The sequence below is a fragment of the Scomber japonicus genome, chromosome 4 (genome assembly GCF_027409825.1).
Source record: "Scomber japonicus isolate fScoJap1 chromosome 4, fScoJap1.pri, whole genome shotgun sequence".
Taxonomy (NCBI): Eukaryota; Metazoa; Chordata; class Actinopteri; order Scombriformes; family Scombridae; genus Scomber; species Scomber japonicus.
In genome coordinates this window covers 19,389,342-19,409,696 of record NC_070581.1, presented here as the reverse complement: position 1 = coordinate 19,409,696, position 20,355 = coordinate 19,389,342, and the positions used below count along the sequence as shown (strand labels likewise).

The 20,355-nt window shown below is 40.0% G+C and overlaps 1 protein-coding gene across 1 annotated transcript; it reads right to left on the bottom strand.

Moving 5' to 3' along the window:
* Nucleotides 1–434: 434 nt before the first annotated feature.
* Nucleotides 435–14,398, bottom strand: bgnb (biglycan b). Its single transcript, XM_053317180.1, has 8 exons — nucleotides 14,243–14,398; nucleotides 7,312–7,558; nucleotides 4,370–4,482; nucleotides 3,600–3,813; nucleotides 3,341–3,451; nucleotides 2,669–2,762; nucleotides 2,027–2,165; nucleotides 435–1,925 (listed from the first exon to the last, which is right to left on the bottom strand). Exons 2-8 carry the CDS (start codon nucleotides 7,550–7,552, stop codon nucleotides 1,728–1,730), a joined length of 1,110 nt encoding a protein of 369 aa, XP_053173155.1. The 5' UTR covers nucleotides 7,553–7,558; nucleotides 14,243–14,398; the 3' UTR covers nucleotides 435–1,727.
* Between the last annotated feature and the right edge of the window lie 5,957 nt (nucleotides 14,399–20,355).

Sequence of the window (20,355 nt, the reverse complement as noted above, 5' to 3'; positions counted from 1 at the left end):
AAACATTATTTATGTTTTTATTCTGTTCAGCAAAGAAGAAGAAAAGACTAGATCTCTTTTGCTGACATACTGCCTATATTTTTGCAAAAATATACTGATACTGTTGATACTAATTGACAAAATGGGTATTTTGACTTTATTTTCCCCTTACACCAGATGAAGTGCTCATATTGAAATTGAGATTTTGGACTCAAATTGAACACAAATTCATAGCTTTAAGGACCTGATGACAATCCATGCACAGTGTAAAAATTACATTTAGACAATTCTGTCTGATCCAGCCTCCTAAAAACCACCAAAAGATCAGTTTTTGTCATCCAGTACATTGTATTTAACATAAGCGTGTTGCATGTATTTGTGTTCAAGCATGGTCTCATAATAAAGTGATAAAGCTATTTTATCTTTACGAAGTGTTGTATTCATTCATCAAAATGTTTTTCCATTTTTGATATTATTTCTTTATTTCTCACACAGCATCCACCCAGGGGTATCAGTTGTTCTCTGGCTTAATGCAGCAGGCTAGAAATGTCTTTATTCACATGCAGCAGTAGCTTGTCAGATTACAGAACAGAGACAGGACAGAATACTTACGGCTAAAGTATTTCGACATAAGTAAACAGACTAACCCTCCCCCCACCCCCCCAATAACCCCCAAGCAGATAAAGTATAACAGATAAAAAACTGTGCAAAACAATGCATCAACACTACTATTGTTTGTAGCACTATGTGAACACACTGCCTTCATTGTTTTGAAGCAAAGCGGATGTGTGTTTTCTCTAACTGGGGCAGGCTCCCGCTAACTTTACTTTCCCTCAAGGAATATTGTACTAAATAGTCTCTTTAAACAGGCAGGGTGGTTTTTGATCAATAGGAAAATATGCTTGGCACTGATGAGGGGAATTTTAAATGTGCCTATTCTCCTATTGATCAATCAACTCCCATGATATATACAAAAGTGTTGTTGGACTGGTTATAAATTTGAATAACTCTTAAATTTTTGTGCAGTTTTTCTTAAGGAAAATAGCCCCAATTTGGTGGCTAAAACTTTGTTAAGACATTATTAATTGCAGAATTGAAGGCCATATGACTTCAAACCGGTAAAACAGGCACAATGATGTGATGTATCTCCCATATCAGCACAAACAGAAAGTCAAACAGAGCTTTTTATATATATATATGTATATATATAAAAAATCTATAATGCATTGCTCCTCTATTTATTATTTACCAAAATGTTAAACAAAAATTACTTCTATCACAATAAGCGCTATTGTGTACAAAAAAAAAAATGGAATGAAATGCTTCACAAGTTTTCAGTACCCATTATTCATCGATTTCAGTTGGTGAAAAACATTCTTCTCAGACAGTCTCCTCTATTTCCTCCACTCCAAATGGCAAAACATTCAACTTTAAGCCCTTAAATTCAAAAATGCAAAAACTCAGACGAAGTACCGCAAGCACTTTGCTTTCCACTCCCTTCAGGTTCTGTGAATGTATTTATAGTTTTCACTTGTCTTTCTGTGTCTTCTCCATCAATCACTCTCTTTCTAAAAAAAAAAAACCCCAATAATAATAATAATAATAATAACAATAGAAAATAATTCTCAAATATTATCTCTGTTCTCTCCGTCTCTCACGTTTTGTCATTATTTAAATTATCTGCTTTCCTCCATCACCTCCCCCCCCCACTCTCTCCATCTCAGAATCCCCCTTTTCTCTCCGCATCTCTACTTTTTGTAGTTGCCAAACTGAATGGCCAGCCGGTCACTGACACAGCGGAACGTTGCGGGCTGCACCTCCCAGTAGTTGACAGGGTTCGCAAACAGGCTGATGCCATGATAGAATGTTCTCTTCATCCCAAATCCTCGAGGGCAGAAGTCATTCACACCCACTTGGTTGATGTTGTTGTTATGGAGGTACACCACCTAGAGAGCAGGAGTGGCACCACAGACAGTAAGCAGGGCATTGTGTAAAACATTTCAGAGACACTGGCTTTTGATCCTTATGCAGAGTTTGATAGACTCACCTGTAGGTATTTCATATCTGGAAGGCCTCTTGGAATACGGGTGAGGCGATTGTTATCCAGATGCAGTTCTCTCAGTCTGGGGAGGTAGGACAAACTGCCATTCTCTATGTTGCGGATGTGGTTAAAGCCAAGGCCTAACCTGGAAAATGGGAGACGGAGGGAAAATGTGAAATAGTCAGAAAACAGGCACTGCATGGTACATTTAGCTTAACTGTTTAACAAGTGTGAGCTGGAGTGGCTGAAAATTCCCCGATTATTATCAATGTAAGAAAAAGGTTTTAAGCTGGGCGAGAATTAGACACAGCAGCCTAGCAGTACTGTGGCCGTAAATGATCCAAGATAGATGCTGATAAAGCAGGTGGAAAAAAACTAGAGTGTAATTGAGGAGAAACCTTTTCATTAGATGATGGGGAGACTGATAGTAGGAAAAGCACACAAAGGCATAAAGTGACATTGTTATCCTGCTACTTTTTAGTTGCACGTCAATGTAGTTCATTTTATTACCCCTAAGGGGCACTGCTGACTGGGAATGTGTATTAACAAACATAGTATAATTCTTCACAGGAATGCAAGAGGAGCCCTCAAGGTGGAAAAGACAAATTATGGTTAAAAAATAATTAGGATGCTGTTGAGGGAAGCTACCTGTACAGGTTTTTGTAGCGGCTCAGATCCTCCAATTCCACAGCTTGAATCTGGTTGTGATCCAGATGAAGCTCATGGAGACTGTCGGGGAGATCTGAAAGACAGACACCATACATGTAAGGCTCTGATTTGAGATCAAATTTGATTTTGTCCCATAGCTGTCTTTTTGTCTCCTATCTACTGCTAATGCCTTATTTGCAAGTGTTTAAATTTTCTTTCTGGTTAAAAGTGATTAAATAGAAGATAGACACCACACTCACGCCTGTCCAAAAGTTTATAAAGCTCACTAATTAAGAGATTATTTTTCATTTGTTAAATGTGTACAAAAATAAAAATGTAAAAACAGCTATTTGTGGTTTTATGGGGGGTTTGTGTGCTGAACTTGTCTCCGCTGGTTGCCAGGGTAGTCCATAATCTTATGTAAAACTGCAAATTATCAGGGTTTTCTTTTACCTTTTCGACAGAGCCAGGCTAATTGTTTCCCTCTGTTTTCAGTCTTTTTGCTAAGCTAAGATAATTGGCTGCTGGCTGTGACTTCATATTTGCCAAGCAGACACAAAAGTGGTATCCATCTTCTCCTCTAAGTGTGAGTGAATGTATTACAAAATGCTGGACCATTCCTTTAAAGACTGCTATATGTTTGCATTTTAGCCACAAGAAATGAATTTTTACCTTTAGGTACCCCAGTCAGTTTGGCCTCAGATATACGCAAATAATTCAGTTTCAGTCCCGTGAAGGCTCCAGGTTCAAACCCGCTGTTTGTGATGGGGTTTGCTCCCATCTCTGCAAGATAAAGAGAATATTTGTGGCAAGTCAAAATACAGTCCCTATTAATCTTCAAAATCCAGTGCCAATGGTCTACAGTGGCAAAGACAGTGGTGAGCACTACCAAATATAACCTAGGTTTGTTGAAGTCATCAGTATTTCTAACCTATGCAGTTCATGCTGCCCAATCCTGAGAAGGCACCATCTTCCACCTTCTGGATGCGGTTCTCATGGATCCTCAACTCAACCAGAGAGGCAGGCAAATTCTTGGGGATAGTGGTCAGCTGATTCTTGGAGAAGTAGAGCTTCTGCATGTTCTTCAGAGGGATGAATGCTCTGGGGTGGACTTTGGAAATGCGGTTATTTCTCAGAGACAGACCCTGTGAAAACACCAATAGCGCCCAGACAATCAAAAGAGCCAAGATAGGACCATACATGGAAAGCACAAGAGCTTGTGTTTGCATTTCCTGTCTTAAATTAATGTGTTTGACTAAATTTAACCATTGACAGCAGCCCCATCACCCAGCAGACTGTCTCTCCACCTGCGCTGGCTGCAGATGGAGACAGATGTAGCCTGAGGTAAACAGACCTTAATAGAGATGTTATTGTATAATCTCATGTAGGGAGTTTCCTACGCTGCCAGCCTCAATATTGCTCTTGGTCAGTGCTCTTGACTGTAGGTCAAGAGTGAGTAAAGCCTTCCTGCTAAAACAGGATGCTTGACTACTCCCATTTGGCTTCAGGCTCAAAATTGAATACAATTAAAGCTCTCAGAGCAGAGTGCAGTGGAGAGGGGAAAAAGAAAAGAGATGAACCTCTAAATCTGGAGGATCATAATGATATTTCACACAACTGCAGCCAATACAAGCTGAGCTGAGTCAGTTAATGTGCTGAGCTGCTAAGACGGATGTTGACTAGACTGTGTGTGTCTCTTACATATAAGTTAGTAAGGCCTTTGAAGTCATTCTCTTTAAGCTCAGTGATTCGGTTGTTCTGGAGGTCCAGGAACTTGGTGTCCGTAGGAATATTCTTTGGCACCTCAGTCAGACCTGAAGACAAGACCAATAAAAACACAGAAGGGAATCATACTCCATTAAATGCTTCCATGGATGACTGTGAACCAACACCCTAAAAACCAGTTTGTTTTCAATGGGCACACTCTTAGGATATCTTAGTCAGACATAATGTAGACCTCGGAAAATAAATAGTCACTGTGTGTTTTAAAACCTCCATCAGGCCTAAAAATTAAACCAATCACAGTCCCACACAATGTCAAATGAGCACTTTGGGGTTCCTCAGCTATTATTTTAATGAGAGGTGAACATAGACACAGTCATGGAGGTCACACACAGACGTCAAAGCAGCACATTACTAACATTACTGGTTTGTCACTGACACACACACACACACACACACCCACACATGCACAGAAACGCAAATTCCCCTCACACCAGATGGGGACAACAGATGTTTTCCATCTGGTTTCCATTTGACAGAAGTCACAAAGGACGTGACTTAAATACCATCAGCAGAATCACACATCAAATAAAATGGAGATGGGCACAACCCTGACACATACAGACAGAGAAATATACAAGTTGTGTGTGTTAATATACAAGCCATGAAGCTGCCACTCAATTTTAGAGTGTAAGAGTAAATTTAAGAGTGTTTAAATTTTAGCATTTTTGTGAAGGAAACACCTGCTGAGAGGTGGTGAAAATCGGTCAACAACATCAGCTATGAGCATAACACACCAAAGACTGTTATGGTTGGGATCTCTCATGAATATTGTTTACAAACTCATAAAGGCTAAGAGTGGGTTACAACAAGTGGACAGCGTTAATAAATACACCTGCGTTATTACACTTAGTGATCTCTTTGGAAAAATGACTCAGCACACGCGCAAACAGAGCAACCAGTAATCATTAACAAGACCACATCACAGAGCCACGTGGATAAGTGTATTAGATGTGGTCAGTGGCTCAGACAGGCCACAGTAAGTGAATCCCGACCAGGGCAAACCTCATCTGGACCACGACCATGATGCAACCAGGCCGGCTGGGAAGAAAGCGCCAGCTGTCCCACTGGGATCCAGTCTGCCACCAACCACATCTGACCCAGAGGGCTCTACCCTGAGCTGTCCTTCTAAAGTTAAGTTTAGATATATGGCTTTGGCTGTACTGTGCCACACCCTCTGTTTCACCACACAGTACCAAACTCTCAGCAACGCTCAATTCAGCTGAGAGATCTAAGGAGGCTTGGAGCATCAAGGTTGTAGACTTATCCAAGAAATTAAAAGTTTATGCCTTCAGAGAACACATTCATTAAAGTTGTGGGTTAAAGATCAACTCCTGAGCATTATGTTTTGTCTATGTCTATGAATTACTTCCCCCAAATTGAATAGGTTATTACAGCTGCTGGGAGAGAGCTATGATTTTACATGTGTTGAATGTCACCAGGCAAATTCATGTGGTAAAAAATATTTACCTTCAAGTCAACACCTGCAACTTTCAACATGCATCCTGCCAGATGGAAACTGTCAATTTTTTACGCCTGCATCAACCCCAACAGACATAATAAACAGACCTGAAAAGACTTTCATCCACACCCGGATTTGCTAAATCCCTTAACCCCCTAAACCCCAAACCACAGCACTTCACCCATATCTGCCACAAATCTCAAAGCCTTCACCGCAAACTGACAAAACTAGCACCCTCTTAAACCCAAGCACCCCTCAACACAAGTGCTTGACATCATGCTAGGATGCACACTGAGAGGAGACAGACGCCACCGCCAAAATACATCTGTTCTAAATAAGCACTTGACATCTCAGAAATTATACGCTTCCACATTTACCCTCTGCAGAAAAACCATGGGACAGTAAATATATAGAGCTTGTAAAATGATGATTCGACAAAACCATTATGTCTAAACACAGACAGCTTATTGGAGTTATAGCCTGTATAATGTGAAGAATCTCTATATCCATAAATACGACTTCAGCGCAGTTTCTCTGCTCTTATAAGAATAGACAGGGAGGACAGCATGCACTTATATCTACAGCCAGGAAATTGTAGCGTATGGAAACATGACTAAAATGGGCACTATCATGAAATCATATTTTCAGAGAGTTTTTTTTTTTGTTTGTTTGTTTTAATCATCAAGAAAGTTATTTTTGTATTAACCATTATGTGTTAAGTTAATTTTCATTTCCTGGCTTTTTTTGTTTCTCTAGTAGAAATTATAAAAGATAATATTCATAATACTCACATCCTTATCTTTATATAGTTGTACAAAAAGCACACAACTTTCCTCCACTTTTAAATCCTGCTAAACTCATTCTTCCCTCCCCTCCTGTTTTGGGTTTTCCATCAAACATCCTGTCTCAAAAACAACACGAAACAGCTCTTTAAAAGACAGTGAGGGAAATATAAACTTTTCATCTCCTCTCATCAAAGTGTCCCTTTTTTGTCTTATATTAGTATGGCTCTCTTTTTCCCTGCCTTCCGCCTTCACGCTCTTGATCCCATTCCATCTCTTTCATTTTCTCTTCCTCCTTTCCTTCTGTCGACTCAGTCTCTTCCCCTGTTTTTCTGGTCAGACCCTTTCTTTTCTTCTCTCACCCTGTATCTACACACAAAGTCTGGAACACAAAATCCCTCAAAGAGATGCCTTCCCTTGTCATAATACACTAGCATTATCCCGGGGGAGAAATTCCTCTCTTAGATAATACACCAAAGGGGGGCTTTATTCTCCTGAGCAATGAAAGTTGTACAAGGCTCATTCAGTCATATTACACTCAGCTTTCCTTTCTGAACCGTCTGACAAACTCACATACTCGCTGACATGCATTTGTCTTCACACACACTTTCACTGACCGAGGTCAGAACACTGAACCACTTTGAGGTGACACTGGCAACCGAAGGGGCACATGGGTATGTGACTGGGAGTCTCTTCTATGGCTGAGCCTTCTTCTTCATCCCTCATCATTATTCCGCCATTGTCAGTACTGTCCATGGCAAAGTCCCAGAAGCCTTTCTGCTCGAATGGTAGGGCCGAGGAGGGTGAGAGCAGCTGGACCACACAGAGCAACAGCAAGACAGAGCTATGTTGCGACATCTTTACCTTTTAAGAGAAAAAAAACAGCAGAAAGACAGAGAGCAATGTCAGTTTTATTGCAAACAATATACACACAGTTCCCAATTCATGAGGCTGTTAAAATACAGTTTATAATACAGCCTGCCATAAATACTACATTAATAAAGGTTATGATGGTCAGGTTTTATTGAGAGATGTGGTGAATGCTGTAAAATGTGGTGCTGTTAAATGGTTATTATTATATTAAACTGAGGTAGTTCTAGTATTTTGTGCATTCCATTTATATCAATGAGTTTAGACGGGAATATGGCACCTAAATGTTAATGGGGTTGCTGTAACAACAAAAACAAAGAGAAAGGAAAATTGCATTGACTGGATTACCAACTGTCCTTGGGCCCCAGATCTCCAGGGGATCCAAACGTGCCAGGTTCACTATCTATCAATTGATTTTGGAAATTTGGTAGAATGCACTACCAAACTACAGTATCGACAAAGACATGTTGTGCATCATTACTTGTTCTTGAGGTCTATTTAAGGGAGCTGTCATGTGTAAAAATAGTTGTAATTGATAAATGGACAATAGAATATTATGTATTCTGCTTATCCCTAATTATAACAGGCACACCATGAGGTGGAGGCTGGTGAGGAGAAATGAACTCATTCCCCTGGTAGACTTGCCAGGAATCAACTCTGGGAACGAAAGTCACTTAAACTACTGTGACAAAATGTCACTGTCTGCTTCCTGCACACTGAATTAATTCCCAGGAGAGCAAGTCTATTCTCACTGGCCAATCAGATATAGTGTAGAGGGCCTCACCTCAGTGGTGGAAAACCTTATTCCTGCAACCAAGCAGTGAAACAAAGCCACCATTCATTTAGAAGGGAAACTGGGAATGCGAGTGCAAAGTGTCTGTGTGCATGTTCATGTGGTTGAGTGTGTATGCATGTCATGAAACATTGACTCCATGATGTCATGGCTGTGCACACTTCTAATTGAGGTTACCAGACATGTGAGCATGTGTGTGTGTGCGTATGTGTTTTATTACTTCATTCTGTCTGCACTGACCTAACCAATACTTAAGCACAGCCACCCCTCCCTCTCAACCCAACATCTAATTCCTACAATAACAAATTATGACCGGGCCAATTGATCCCCGCAGCAGGAAATTGTCACTCTTAACCAGAGGCTAATCCTACACAAAAAAGTCCTACACTGGACTATGGGGTGACCTAAAACCCTATAATCTCTAACCTTGCTGTGTTAATTCCTTATCTGATCCCCAGCTCTATAATCCTACAGAGGGCTGAAAAGTCTTGGCACCAATAGTTATCATGCAAATGGACTTTCCAGAGAAGTTCAAGGCTCCTGTCATAACATGATCATGAGCAAATTCTGTCTATCAGCATTAACAAGAACAAGAGATTGATGAAAAGAAGGAGTGGAGCGAGAGGCAAGCGGGATTACACAACAGAAAAAGAGCCAAAGGTTCAGAGAGAGACTGACACCAAAACACATCACTCCTATAACATGAAACTCCATATATTTTTATCACATATGCGTAATTCTTCTTCTAAATATGACAAGCACTATTCAAGCACTATTTTCTTAAGCTGTTTCACCTAGTGTCCCAGAATTTCTGGTGTCACTGGTTATTCAAGTCTTTGTATGACCTAAATGGGATTGTTTAAAAAAGCTTGGGAGGGAGTTTCCAGAGCTATTTAATGTTGCGGAAATGCTTCTCATTCCGCACAAATCTCTAAATTTATACTCCTGATCCTTTAAATTACAAAAGTGGTGACTTAACAAAAACAGTGTCTGAAGAAAGAAACACAAACATGTGATCATAATACAATGTGTGGGCGATGAATGAGCACTCTAGAACTGCACATGTTAAAACACCTTTTGCCCTATTCAAAATATAAATTAAAGTATTATTTCGGCACATTAAAATCAGTAAAACAAAACCCCTGTGCATGATGTGGACTGGGCCTAGAGGCATGAATAACTGGCCTCTGCAGTCTGTTCCCTGCAATAAAAATAGCTGCCAAATTATACCATTTTGTAGAAAAGAAAAAACACCACTGGCCTTGGTTTGGCCAGAAGAATACAGCCAAGGGGACAAAGCAAGGGCACACATAGTCAGCATCACACAATGAGACTTAACACACAAAAGAGCCGGAATACACACACACACAAGACACCACCAAATGTATTTATACTTTCTGCAATTTCTGCTCTGCAGCATCATGGGAGGTACAGCCAGCATAGACTGTAAATCTAAAACTATGGCACCAATGCTCTAATCATAGAGCCATTTTTCATTGGTCAAACCAATGATTTGTCTACCATTTGTTGAGATGTGGTAGTGGATGGAGCTTCGCCGACAGAGGTGTTAGGGATTATGGATGAGAGAAAAAAAAGGAGGCAGGAACAAGAACAGTCTATCCTCATCCAGTGATGACATGTGAGGCTACTAAAAACACAACATGATGTTAAGACTAAACTACATCCCACAATCAACCAGTACTTTAGCTCTAATAACCACTTTTATCTGGTTCCAGTGTGTGCATGTATGAATTCCTGTCCTCTCCCTACAGTTAAACTGTGAGACGTTAAACATCCGGTCTGAGATGAAAAAAAAACCAAAGGCTTCAATCTTAATTGTTACTGCCTCAGCTCTCCTCCCATCCAAAGACCAAGAGCGGTTTAATGGATGGATGGATGGGCGGCTATTCCTGTCCGTGCGTGTGTGTGTGTGTGTGTGTGTATGTGTGTGTGTGTGTGTGTGTGTGTGTGTGTGTGTGTGTGTGTGTGTGTGTGTGTGTGTGTGTGTGTGTGTGGTGAAGCGAGGAAAGAATTATAAAGAAAAAAGAGGAGTAGAATGACTATTATGAGGCAGTCACAGAAAGACAGAATGAGTGGGAGGTGTGTGTCGACAGTGGAGAGAAAGATGTGAGAGATGAAGCCACTAAAGATATACAAAGCAGTACCATCTTTTCAGTAATGTACTTTTCCATTTGGGTCAGATTTTCTGGATTTGAGTGAAGCCCTTTAGTGTCAATAACGAGAGATCCTAATCCTAAAGCATACAATCTCTATCAAATACATTTTGGGATAAACTGTAATGTTGAATAGTAGCCTGGCCTTATCGCCCAAACTCAGTGTTTAAACCTCACTAATGCCCTTGTTGGTGAATGGGACCAAATCCCCCTTGCCAGGTTCCAAACTGTTGTGGAAAGCCTTTTTTTTTTTACAAAAGATTGGAGGCTGTTACTCATGTATTAGATACAGTGTAGCTAATTCTATCTCAGAATCATCTTAACATTTAATGACATGGCGGCTTTACTCTCACAATGATTATTTTCCTTCAATAAAACAAACAGTAGATCAAACAGGAGGAAAATCCCCGTCGGTATCCAGGGTGTGTCAGTTCATGCCCAGTGTGCGAATCACACACAAACACAAGCACATACACACACACATAATATAACTGTCTGAACTTCTAAAGGTGGTTGCAGCTGTCTTAACAGGTAAAAGAAGACAGTTTTATGAAAATATAAATTCCAGTGGTTTGCTAATGGATGAGAAAGGTAAGGCTGTGATTAAATAACAGAGGACGATGTGAGAGAGGATTCAGGGATGGATGTATGGATTGATGTCAACTGACAATCTTAAAAGGACAGCAGTGTCGGTGAAAGCACCATCTGGTGAACAATCTACTCTACAAGGGTATCAGTTGTTTGAGTTTCCCACACCCTGCCTGTGAGATTAGCTTTACACTTCCTATATGCACTATCCATCAAGTGGTGGGTACTTGTCAGACCTCCCATCCACCACAATTACTTTGATGTGACTGGAGTTTCCGCAAGGAAGTCTTTGTCCTTGTCAAGCTAAACAAACATATATTTAAGTCATATGCTTTCTGTGTTGCCAAGAATAGTCATCTCTTTTGCGATACCATACACAATGTTTGGTCTCCCATGACTGCAGTCAAGAGAAAGGCAATCACTACTACCTCCCACCCAGTCACACAAACACACACATACACACACACACACACACACACACACACACACACACACACACAAACACATTTTCTTTAGACTGTTATAAACTGCTGCCACTTTTTTCTTATACCACTCAGAGAATCCTTTAATTGCTATAACTGAGAAAATCATCAAGTTTTATATGCACACAAGCCCTTTTATTACTGCACGTTTTATTGACAGCCGCTGTTCTACATGAACCCTTTGTCACTGCCATGAGCCCTCAAAGCTGGAGGTGTCAAACTCTATTAAACCTTACAATATTGATCAAGACATAAAATGCTGGGTCATTTTATCTGTGTGTGTTCATACTCAGTGTCACATCAGCCCAGCTCCTTCCATTGCATTGGCAGCTGTGTGAGCAAAGTTAAGGTGGGGCAGAAAGTTTACAAAAAGTGCCAGCTGGCACCAGGATGCTGCTGTATTGGCAGCCGCCACGTCAACACTCAGTGCCAATTATCATCACATGGAGGCTCAAAGTGATCAGAGTGCTGACTGAGCAAAAAAATATTTGAAATGGCTTTGTATTGTGTTGCAGAGAATAAATCAAATTTTGATTGGAGTTGCCCCAATGGGATATTCTTTTGTTTTTTTTCCCAAGCCTATGTTATTCTGAACAGGATTCAACTTCAAAAATGCTCCAATAAACTGTGACAAGTAAAACAACATAGATGTAAAACTCACACAAATGTTTGCTTGTTGGAATGACATGTTGGCCCAGACACTTGTGTAAACCATCTATGTGTTTTGATCTCTAAATCTAAAGTCTACCTCAAAAATGATCTGGTCATTTGGCTCACCACCCTTATTTCCCTATGATATGTCTCCTTCCCTCTATACACGTGAACACAGATGGTCAGACAGGCTAACACACACACGTACACTTTCTCTCACACACACACACACATACACACATATTATACAGGCTGTTAGTGCTAGGCGGGTCCGGTAGAAGCATTCGGGTGGAGTTAACTGCCCCAGCGGCTGTAATTTGGTGACTGCTATCCCTAAAAAAAGGAACTATTTGGCAGCTTCTCTGTTGCCGCCAAGCTTGGATGTGGTGGCAAGTTGCTCAACACTGCAGAGATGAGGCCTAACCAGGGCAGAACAGAGAGCAGAGAAGTACAGAACAAAAAATAGCCAAATCATTTGAGAGCAGGAGGATAACTGACCTGTGGATCCATTCCTGTGGGCAGATGTGCCTCATTCAAAGTATGTGGAGTATTCCAAAGTTTGGGCCAGTTATAAGTGGGCTATGAATAGAGACTGTAAACAATGGCTGCTTTCTGAAGAACCAAAATGGAACAATCAGCATGTTTTATTGTCAAAACATGGCAAAGACAAAGTTTCCAGGGCACAGATTTAACTCTGGCTTTAACTTGAAATTGTAACAGTAAGGGAAAAATACGTAGTTGACAAATAACATTATCAAATAAACCTTTAGATGGATATTGAGACAGACAACTGGATGGACAGACAGGCAGTGAGTTTCACAGAAAAGGTAGACCTGCAGGTGTAGGAAGCTGGCTGATAGGTGGGCTGACTAGAAGGAAAGGACAGATTTAGCCCATCATTTCCACTGTCTAACCATTAAATCCACAGTAGACACACATTGGCACTGCTGTCTTTGTATAGGAAGGTGACTCAATTAAATATGCTGGTATAAATGGCTCATACTTGGTAGTTGTCATTGGTGGGTATGAGGTCATCAGCACCAAAGTGAATGAGGCCACAGACGGGAAAAAGTACTTCCTTCCTTAGAAGTTCAAGGAGTGTATATTTGTTTGCATTATATTATATGACAATATAAAACACACATCAGTGAGAGAAACAGGCACTCATAATCCAGCAATAATAATCTCCCTGCCAAATAGCGCTCCTCCGGCCACATTTCTCTCAACACACATCAATCTGAACAGTGTGTGTGTACAGAGGCGGAATTGGAGGGTAATGCAGGCCTGCGTACCAAACTGGGTTGGCTTGATTGGCACGTTTCACTATAATTATTCTCCTTAAATGATGATGCAGGGATGGACGTAAAAGACTTGCTATAAATGCCATGCTTTAGATTTAGAGCCTGATGAGAGAATAAGCGTGCGTTGATTTCAGGATAAAGTGAGCATGAAAAGTTTTGCTTAGTTGTTATTTCATCCTCAAGAGATTGCTTCGTCCTTTCGAGACTCATTGCGCCATCTAGTGCAAATTAGAACATCACATGTGCCATCAGGTTGCATTAAACAGGCCTAAGATGCACATCATATGTAAAATATAATAATATTAAGGAAAAAACTAATAAATAAACACATTAAATACAAATTTTATATGTGCTACAAACTCTTTGATAACTTCCACTAAAAATATAAAAGTTGTCAACATAAATCTGCACAAAGAAAAAAAACAGAGCAATTTGTAGCACATCTGCAGTAGCAGTAGAGTTTATCGATAACTTTAGAGTGCGTTAGAATACAAACTTTATTGAAATCACTATTATATAGTAAATAGCGTAAAAGTTTATACATATCAGATTAAACATTCTAATTTCTCACATTATCCTGGTTTAATATATAATTACTCTTTTAGTAAACCTAGAAAATGAGAAAGTTGACCCCGTCTAATTAAAGACCCAATATGATAATAATAAATAAAATAACCCATCACCCCTACCTTTTGGATAGAAATAAGATATTAATTCCAAATTCCAAAAATGGATTGAAGGGTGTTTTCTCCCTCTGTAGGTCAGATTATCCTGGAGATTAAAAAAAAAAAAGACCCTATATTTTCATCACATTTAGGGATTATTGCAGTATTTCCCTGTGGTCCTCTGACATCCAGCCACAGCTCCTCCACCACTGTGCACCACTGCGAACCGTGTCAGGGCACTGTGTGTGCTTGTCTCAGTCCAAACCAAGGAAATGACTGAGAGCTGGGGGGGTCGAGCCCATAAAGTTAACAAGCCAGCCTCCTTTCTCCCCTTTTTGGATGGAGGGAGGAGGAGGAGGAAGACGAGGAGGAGGGAGAGAGAGGCTAGAGTAGACTATAGTACTTATGTGCTGTTGTAGTTGTTGGAACAGCAATAATGGTTGTATTATAGTTCTAATATTAGTAATCCAAAGATGATTTACATGCATATATCATAGAAAACTTAACAGAAAACTATCACACGAACACACACAAAAATCAATCATTACCAGTCAGACTGTGTCAAAAAACTAAATATTATGATGCACAAGCCAGGCTGTTGTACAGGACTTATATGTATTATTGGGTGTTGAACATCGTGGTGATGTTTCCTGAAGAAAAGGAGAAGAAGCAGGCAGTGTTCTCAATTTGAACTTTGTGTCTGAGGTCTGTAATTGACAAGTTTAACAACTCTTGAAGACAATTTAGATGAAAGACGTTTCAATTTTAGCACTGGCAATTAAAACACAAGCTAAAACACAGCATTGTCTGACTCCTCTCAGACAGACATCATTGCAGTGCAATTTCAATATCCAGTAGCACCAAGGAGAGCCAAAGAAGGTCTTTATTGTGGCTCATCTAATAAAATCATAAAGTAAAGAGAAATGAAATGGTGTCTTCAGGTGAAAATATGTTCACTTTTTCAGTATCACCTTGCCATGGTTGTTTTGGAGGATACACACACAAGACATTTTATTTTACTTACTTATATTTTGATTATTTTGACGTGTTGTCTTTGTACAGTGTTTTAGAATAATAAGAAACTTTTTTAAAAACCATAAAATAGGCACACTTCTCTGAAAGTGTTAACTGCATTTTTTTCTGAGTCTGTGCTGAGTCATGGTTAACTTTTTTTTAACGAACCATTGTATAATTGTGTAACATCCAGCTACACATTTCTGTCACTGATTAGTACTGGGAGAGAACTTGGTGATGCCACCAAACTCAGCCAAGATCATGGAGAAAATGTATTTCTAGGACTGTGATTATAAAACGTATGATTTTGTGTCTTCTCACGGTTTTCTATTAAATTTTGTTTTGGCAGCATAAAGTGTTCTTACTCACTGACTCTCTGATTTTCTCTCCATGTATTGCCAGCACCCAGAGCGAGGCAGTGAGTTTGGCAAGTCGCACCATCTGGGAGTTTTTCCGACCTGGTACAAAGTCGACCCCAAAGACATTTGCAGTTATTTGCACATTATCTGAGTGTTGTGCTGCTCTAGCCCTTTGAGTGTCAGTCAAAATCATTTTCCGTGTTATACATATCAACACAAGAAGTGACTGACACCCCTGCCTGTGATTTTGCTCAGTAATGTGCCTTTCTTTCCCTCCGTAAGTGCAGTATCCACAGTGGCGGAAACAGCATGCAGACCAGATCAATGCCCTGCAGGAGTGTTGGCAGGGGACAGAGTTTTGATAGAGGCCTTAGCAGATAACATTCCTCCTTTCTCTGCTTCCTCTCTCTCTCACGTTTTGTAGACTCAGTCTTTCTCTCCGTATCTCACTCTCCATTTCTCTGTCTGTCTGTCTGTCTCTCTCTCGCCTCTGCGCTCGCTGTGGTTCAGTTGATTATGGTGCTGGTCTGTAGCTAGAGGGCTTGGCATCTAAATTAAACTCTTTTTGTCCTACGAGTGTTCAACTAACGTGTCTCCTGAGATTAGCACACCCACTTGTTAGCTCTTACGTGGGTTGCTGCTGTACAGTGAGTGCACCTTTCTGTGCAGGAGGGAGAAGCGTATGACATTGACCAAAGATTTTGCGTTTTTTAAGTTGGAATTCAGCCCAATAATAGTTTACTTTATATTCGTTAATGTGATGGCTGTAAAGGACGTCAAGGCTTGCCAAGTGGTTTGCTTATTCTGTCTGCAAGCACATTCTTATTGACCCTAAATAGTTGACCCTTAACACTGGAACCCAATCTTCTGGCAAAGTGACTGTCCTCAGTCCTCTGCCCTCCAGCCATCCTTTTCCTCCTTTTTTCACTTTATCTGTTTATGTCTGATGCCCATCTGAGTCAGGAAAAGGAATTCTTTGGCTGCTTTTCTCTGTGTGTGTACTGGTGCCTTTTATTTTATCAGCAAGCACTCCCCCCTGCTCCTCCAATAACAAACACAGGAAGCTGATGGAGACAGAGCATGGTGAAGGAAAAGCTGTACACCGCTTTCTGGTCAACCTCTTACAAACTGACTCTGGCCTCAGCTCGATTGGATGCGAAACATCTGTTGGGTGTGATGCTATAACAGTTTAACAGTTTAGTTATGTCAGACACAATATGATGGATAGCTACAAAGTGGCAAGCCTGTCAAATTTGAAAATACCTCATGTGACAGGAGGTTGAGGGAAGGTTTAAACATTTAAGATCAAAGCTGAAGTATCAATCTGTGCAAAAAAGCAAAAAAGATAGAAAAACAGCAAAAAGAGACACAATGCAGTTTGGTCATTTCCGTGAGAGGCTTTCGCTCTCTCTGTACGCGCAGGAACTGCAGTATAAATGCGAATGCGTAGTTTCTTAGACAGTAATGTGCTGTTTTGCAAAATGACTGTACAATTATGGAGAATGGAGACTGCACCACATGCACAAGACTGAAAGCACAAACTAACATGTGATTACACGCCCAAGGAGAGAGAGTGAAAAGTATAAGTATGTGTGTTTGTAACATATTCAGAGCATGCATGTACTGAGCACTCATAACCTGGTAAATGTTGCGTTCCTTTCAATAACCCAGCTTTATTCTCTCCTTCTCATTAAAACTGTCTCCCTACCTCAGTTCTCCTCCCTCCCTCTTTTCCTCGCTCTCTGAGTGGGTTTGTAACTCTAGCATCTGCAGGGGACCTTCTGTTCTTCATTTAGAGCTGCAGAAATACTCCACTCTTTTTGAAACCTTATACCTGGAACCAGTCAACACGGCAAGTGCAACTGCCTGTAAATTACGACTTCATACGCTTAGTATGACTCGACGTTTTATCATTTTAATTATATTCATTACTCCAAGTGATGGGCCTATGTTGTGAAATATGTTGTGTCTTTGCATGGGTGGATTAACACATTAAAGAGACTACTGCAGCATTGAATTGTAGAATTGCTGGCACTTGCATCAGCTCTCATAAAATATTTAGTTTATTCTTTTTGTGAGCGAGACTGCAAATACAGATATCACTTTTATTGCAGCAGGGTAGTCAAAGCTACTGTCTGTCATGTTCACTTCATGTTCCTAAGTTATTAGCAATAATATAAATCAAAAGAAATAAAATGATAAATTCTAAATGAGTTGTTGTTCAAGAGTGTTTGTGCCCTGTTTTCACTAAGGCTGCTTTGAGAGTAAGTAACATACATGTTCTCCCTCACATCACACTCACATCACACAGCTCAAAATATCTCTGAAGAGGCCAAGACTGTAGATGTTTTGTGACAGGATGACAAGAATGGTCCGTTGTTGGTTTTTTGTGCTTAACTGTGCAGGAGGCAAAAGAGAAAAAAGACACCAGGAGAGGGACAAACAGCAGGAGAGATGGACAACGAGATACAGTAGTGAGGAAAACCAGATGTACCAGTATCAAAAAGACTGATTGACATGTTACATGGTCCCAAGTCATATGTCAAAACCTTCCTTGGAACAGACTATTTTTTTGAGCTGATGGACCTACATGCAGTCAAGGAGGTGTTTCCAGATTGGCCTGAATTGTCACTGAAGCCTCTGTACTTTATTCACTTAGTACTTTGTGTTCATGTATTTGTAATCTGGGTCTTATGAATTCGTTTTTTGTTTTGTAAATTGTGAACTTTGCTTAAAAAAGTGAATGCTTGGACTTTGGCACTGTTTACACTTTATGACTTGATATATTGTTTTTTTTTGTTTTTTTTAATAAAGACCTATGACTTCAAAAACAAAAAAAGAGAATGATACACCAAGCAACAAAGAGACAGAGAGAACATTGAGATCTGGGAAGTCATTTTGTCAATAAGATTGGCAGGACACCAGAGCTCCAGTGGCTTTAGTTCCAAAACAGGGAAAAAAAAAAAAAAAAGCTCTCAATGTGCTCCAGCTTTCTGCCTTCCTCCCTTCGTCTTCTCCCTCTGTTTCAAATCCTTTTCCTCTCCGTCTTCAAGCCACGTCTCATTGGACTTAACTAGACATGAACTGCTACTCGTCTCAACTTTCACTGATCGGCTTAGAGACTTTCTAAGAACAATTGCTTTATTGTGTCTCTCAAATCAGCTTCTTGTTTGTTCCTTAGCTCCAATCTTTACCAGCCATGCCCCTCACCTTTTCTCTGTCTCTCTTTCACGCATACATACTTGTACTGTACTTACTGTACACAGTACTACAGTAACTGACGTCACCTCTACATATTTGGAAGCCCTGATTGAGGCCCACCTCAGAGTCAGTGACCCTATGTATTTTAGCTGAGCAGCCAGTGGTGGATGTTTATGTTGGAACTCATCTGGTGATAGAGAACGTGTGTGATGTTTATATTTCTCTCCTAATGTGCTCCTTAGGTTCACACTGTGTCCCCAGGCATTTTTACTTTCTCTCAGAGACCCCCCAAGACCCCATCTGACTGCTTTATGACCCCAGCGGTATCCCTGTCACATCCAAACAGCCCTATTTTTACTCACCTTGACTAAAGGCTCCTCCTGCAAGCCCTGCAAGTAACGTGGCTTAGACTAGAGACATTTCCATTTCCTTTTCATTCTAAATATTCTCAGAAGTATCACTTTAATACTTTAATGAAAAGGCAGTATAAAACCAGTGTTTTGAACAGATCCGGATTGCACTGCAAAACATTTCCAAGAACATTTTATACAATGATCAGGTCTATTACTGTGCAAATTATACATTAGAAGAGTTCATTTATGTCATTCTTTAAAAACATGAAATGACTGTTGTGAGTTATTCATAGCACATAGCACATCCTAAACCCTATGCACATTTTGTCACAAAAAACGTTATTGTCCATTGTCAGTGTTTGCAAGTTCAAGCAGAGCACCAGTGCTGGTCTTGATCTGAACTGGATTAATCTACTCAGCGAATCAGTGCATAGTATTCAGGTCAGGTGACACAATATGGCTGCAACTCTATTCAGCTAGAGATATGCTGTCTAAAAGATAAGGGTCTAATTGCAGTCTTGGCCACCACCCACCAATGGGTGTGTCATGTTATAAAATGAGCATGTTGTGTAGAGAGCTGTGAGTTCGCAGACAGACCTACTTGGTCTGAAAGCGAATTTTGGTTCATCTTTAAAGATATAACTGGGCGAAACTGTAATGTTAAGGGCATAAAAAAAGAAGAAAGCAGAATACTGACTTACACTTAATGAACAACTGTTGAACATTGAGTAACAATAAATAACCTGGAATATGGAGTAACACTATGAAATACTGTAAAGTAGTTCATGTTTTTCCAACTTAATAATAATTTATTGTTTAAAAAAAAGAGGCACATTTTAGGGTTTGTGTCAGTTCTGTGATGAGCTTCTCTGGTCACCACTGTAGTAGCTCTTTTAATAGACAGCTGTGGTCTTTATTAGCACGCTGCAGATTAAAACATTTCAAAGGTCATGGTCAGGGATTTTGTAGTCTGGCTGGTATAATCTTGTAAAAGTGTAATATTGCCTTATAATGGGCTGATATTGCACTTATAGCACTTTACCTACCTCTATATTGCCCTTAAAAGAAACTTATATTCATTTTATGACTCTGAAACATGAAATGTGGAGTTATTTGCTTTTCCAGGACAAAAGAGACTGTTGCCAGAAAACAAAATGTATATTTTCAATAAAATTTAATTTTCTAACTGTAAGTTATTTTTATTTAATCA

What these genes read in the sequence shown, in the direction of transcription:
- bgnb (XM_053317180.1), bottom strand. Translation starts at nt 7,552, where the DNA reads ATGTCGCAACATAGCTCTGTCTTGCTGTTGCTCTGTGTGGTCCAGCTG. An exon ending in AAGGCCTTACTAACTTATAT is followed by an intron (nt 3,814 to 4,369) that starts GTAAGAGACACA and finishes GTGTTTTCACAG; the next exon opens with GGTCTGTCTCTGAGAAATAA. An exon ending in CGCTACAAAAACCTGTACAG is followed by an intron (nt 2,166 to 2,668) that starts GTAGCTTCCCTC and finishes CCCATTTTCCAG; the next exon opens with GTTAGGCCTTGGCTTTAACC.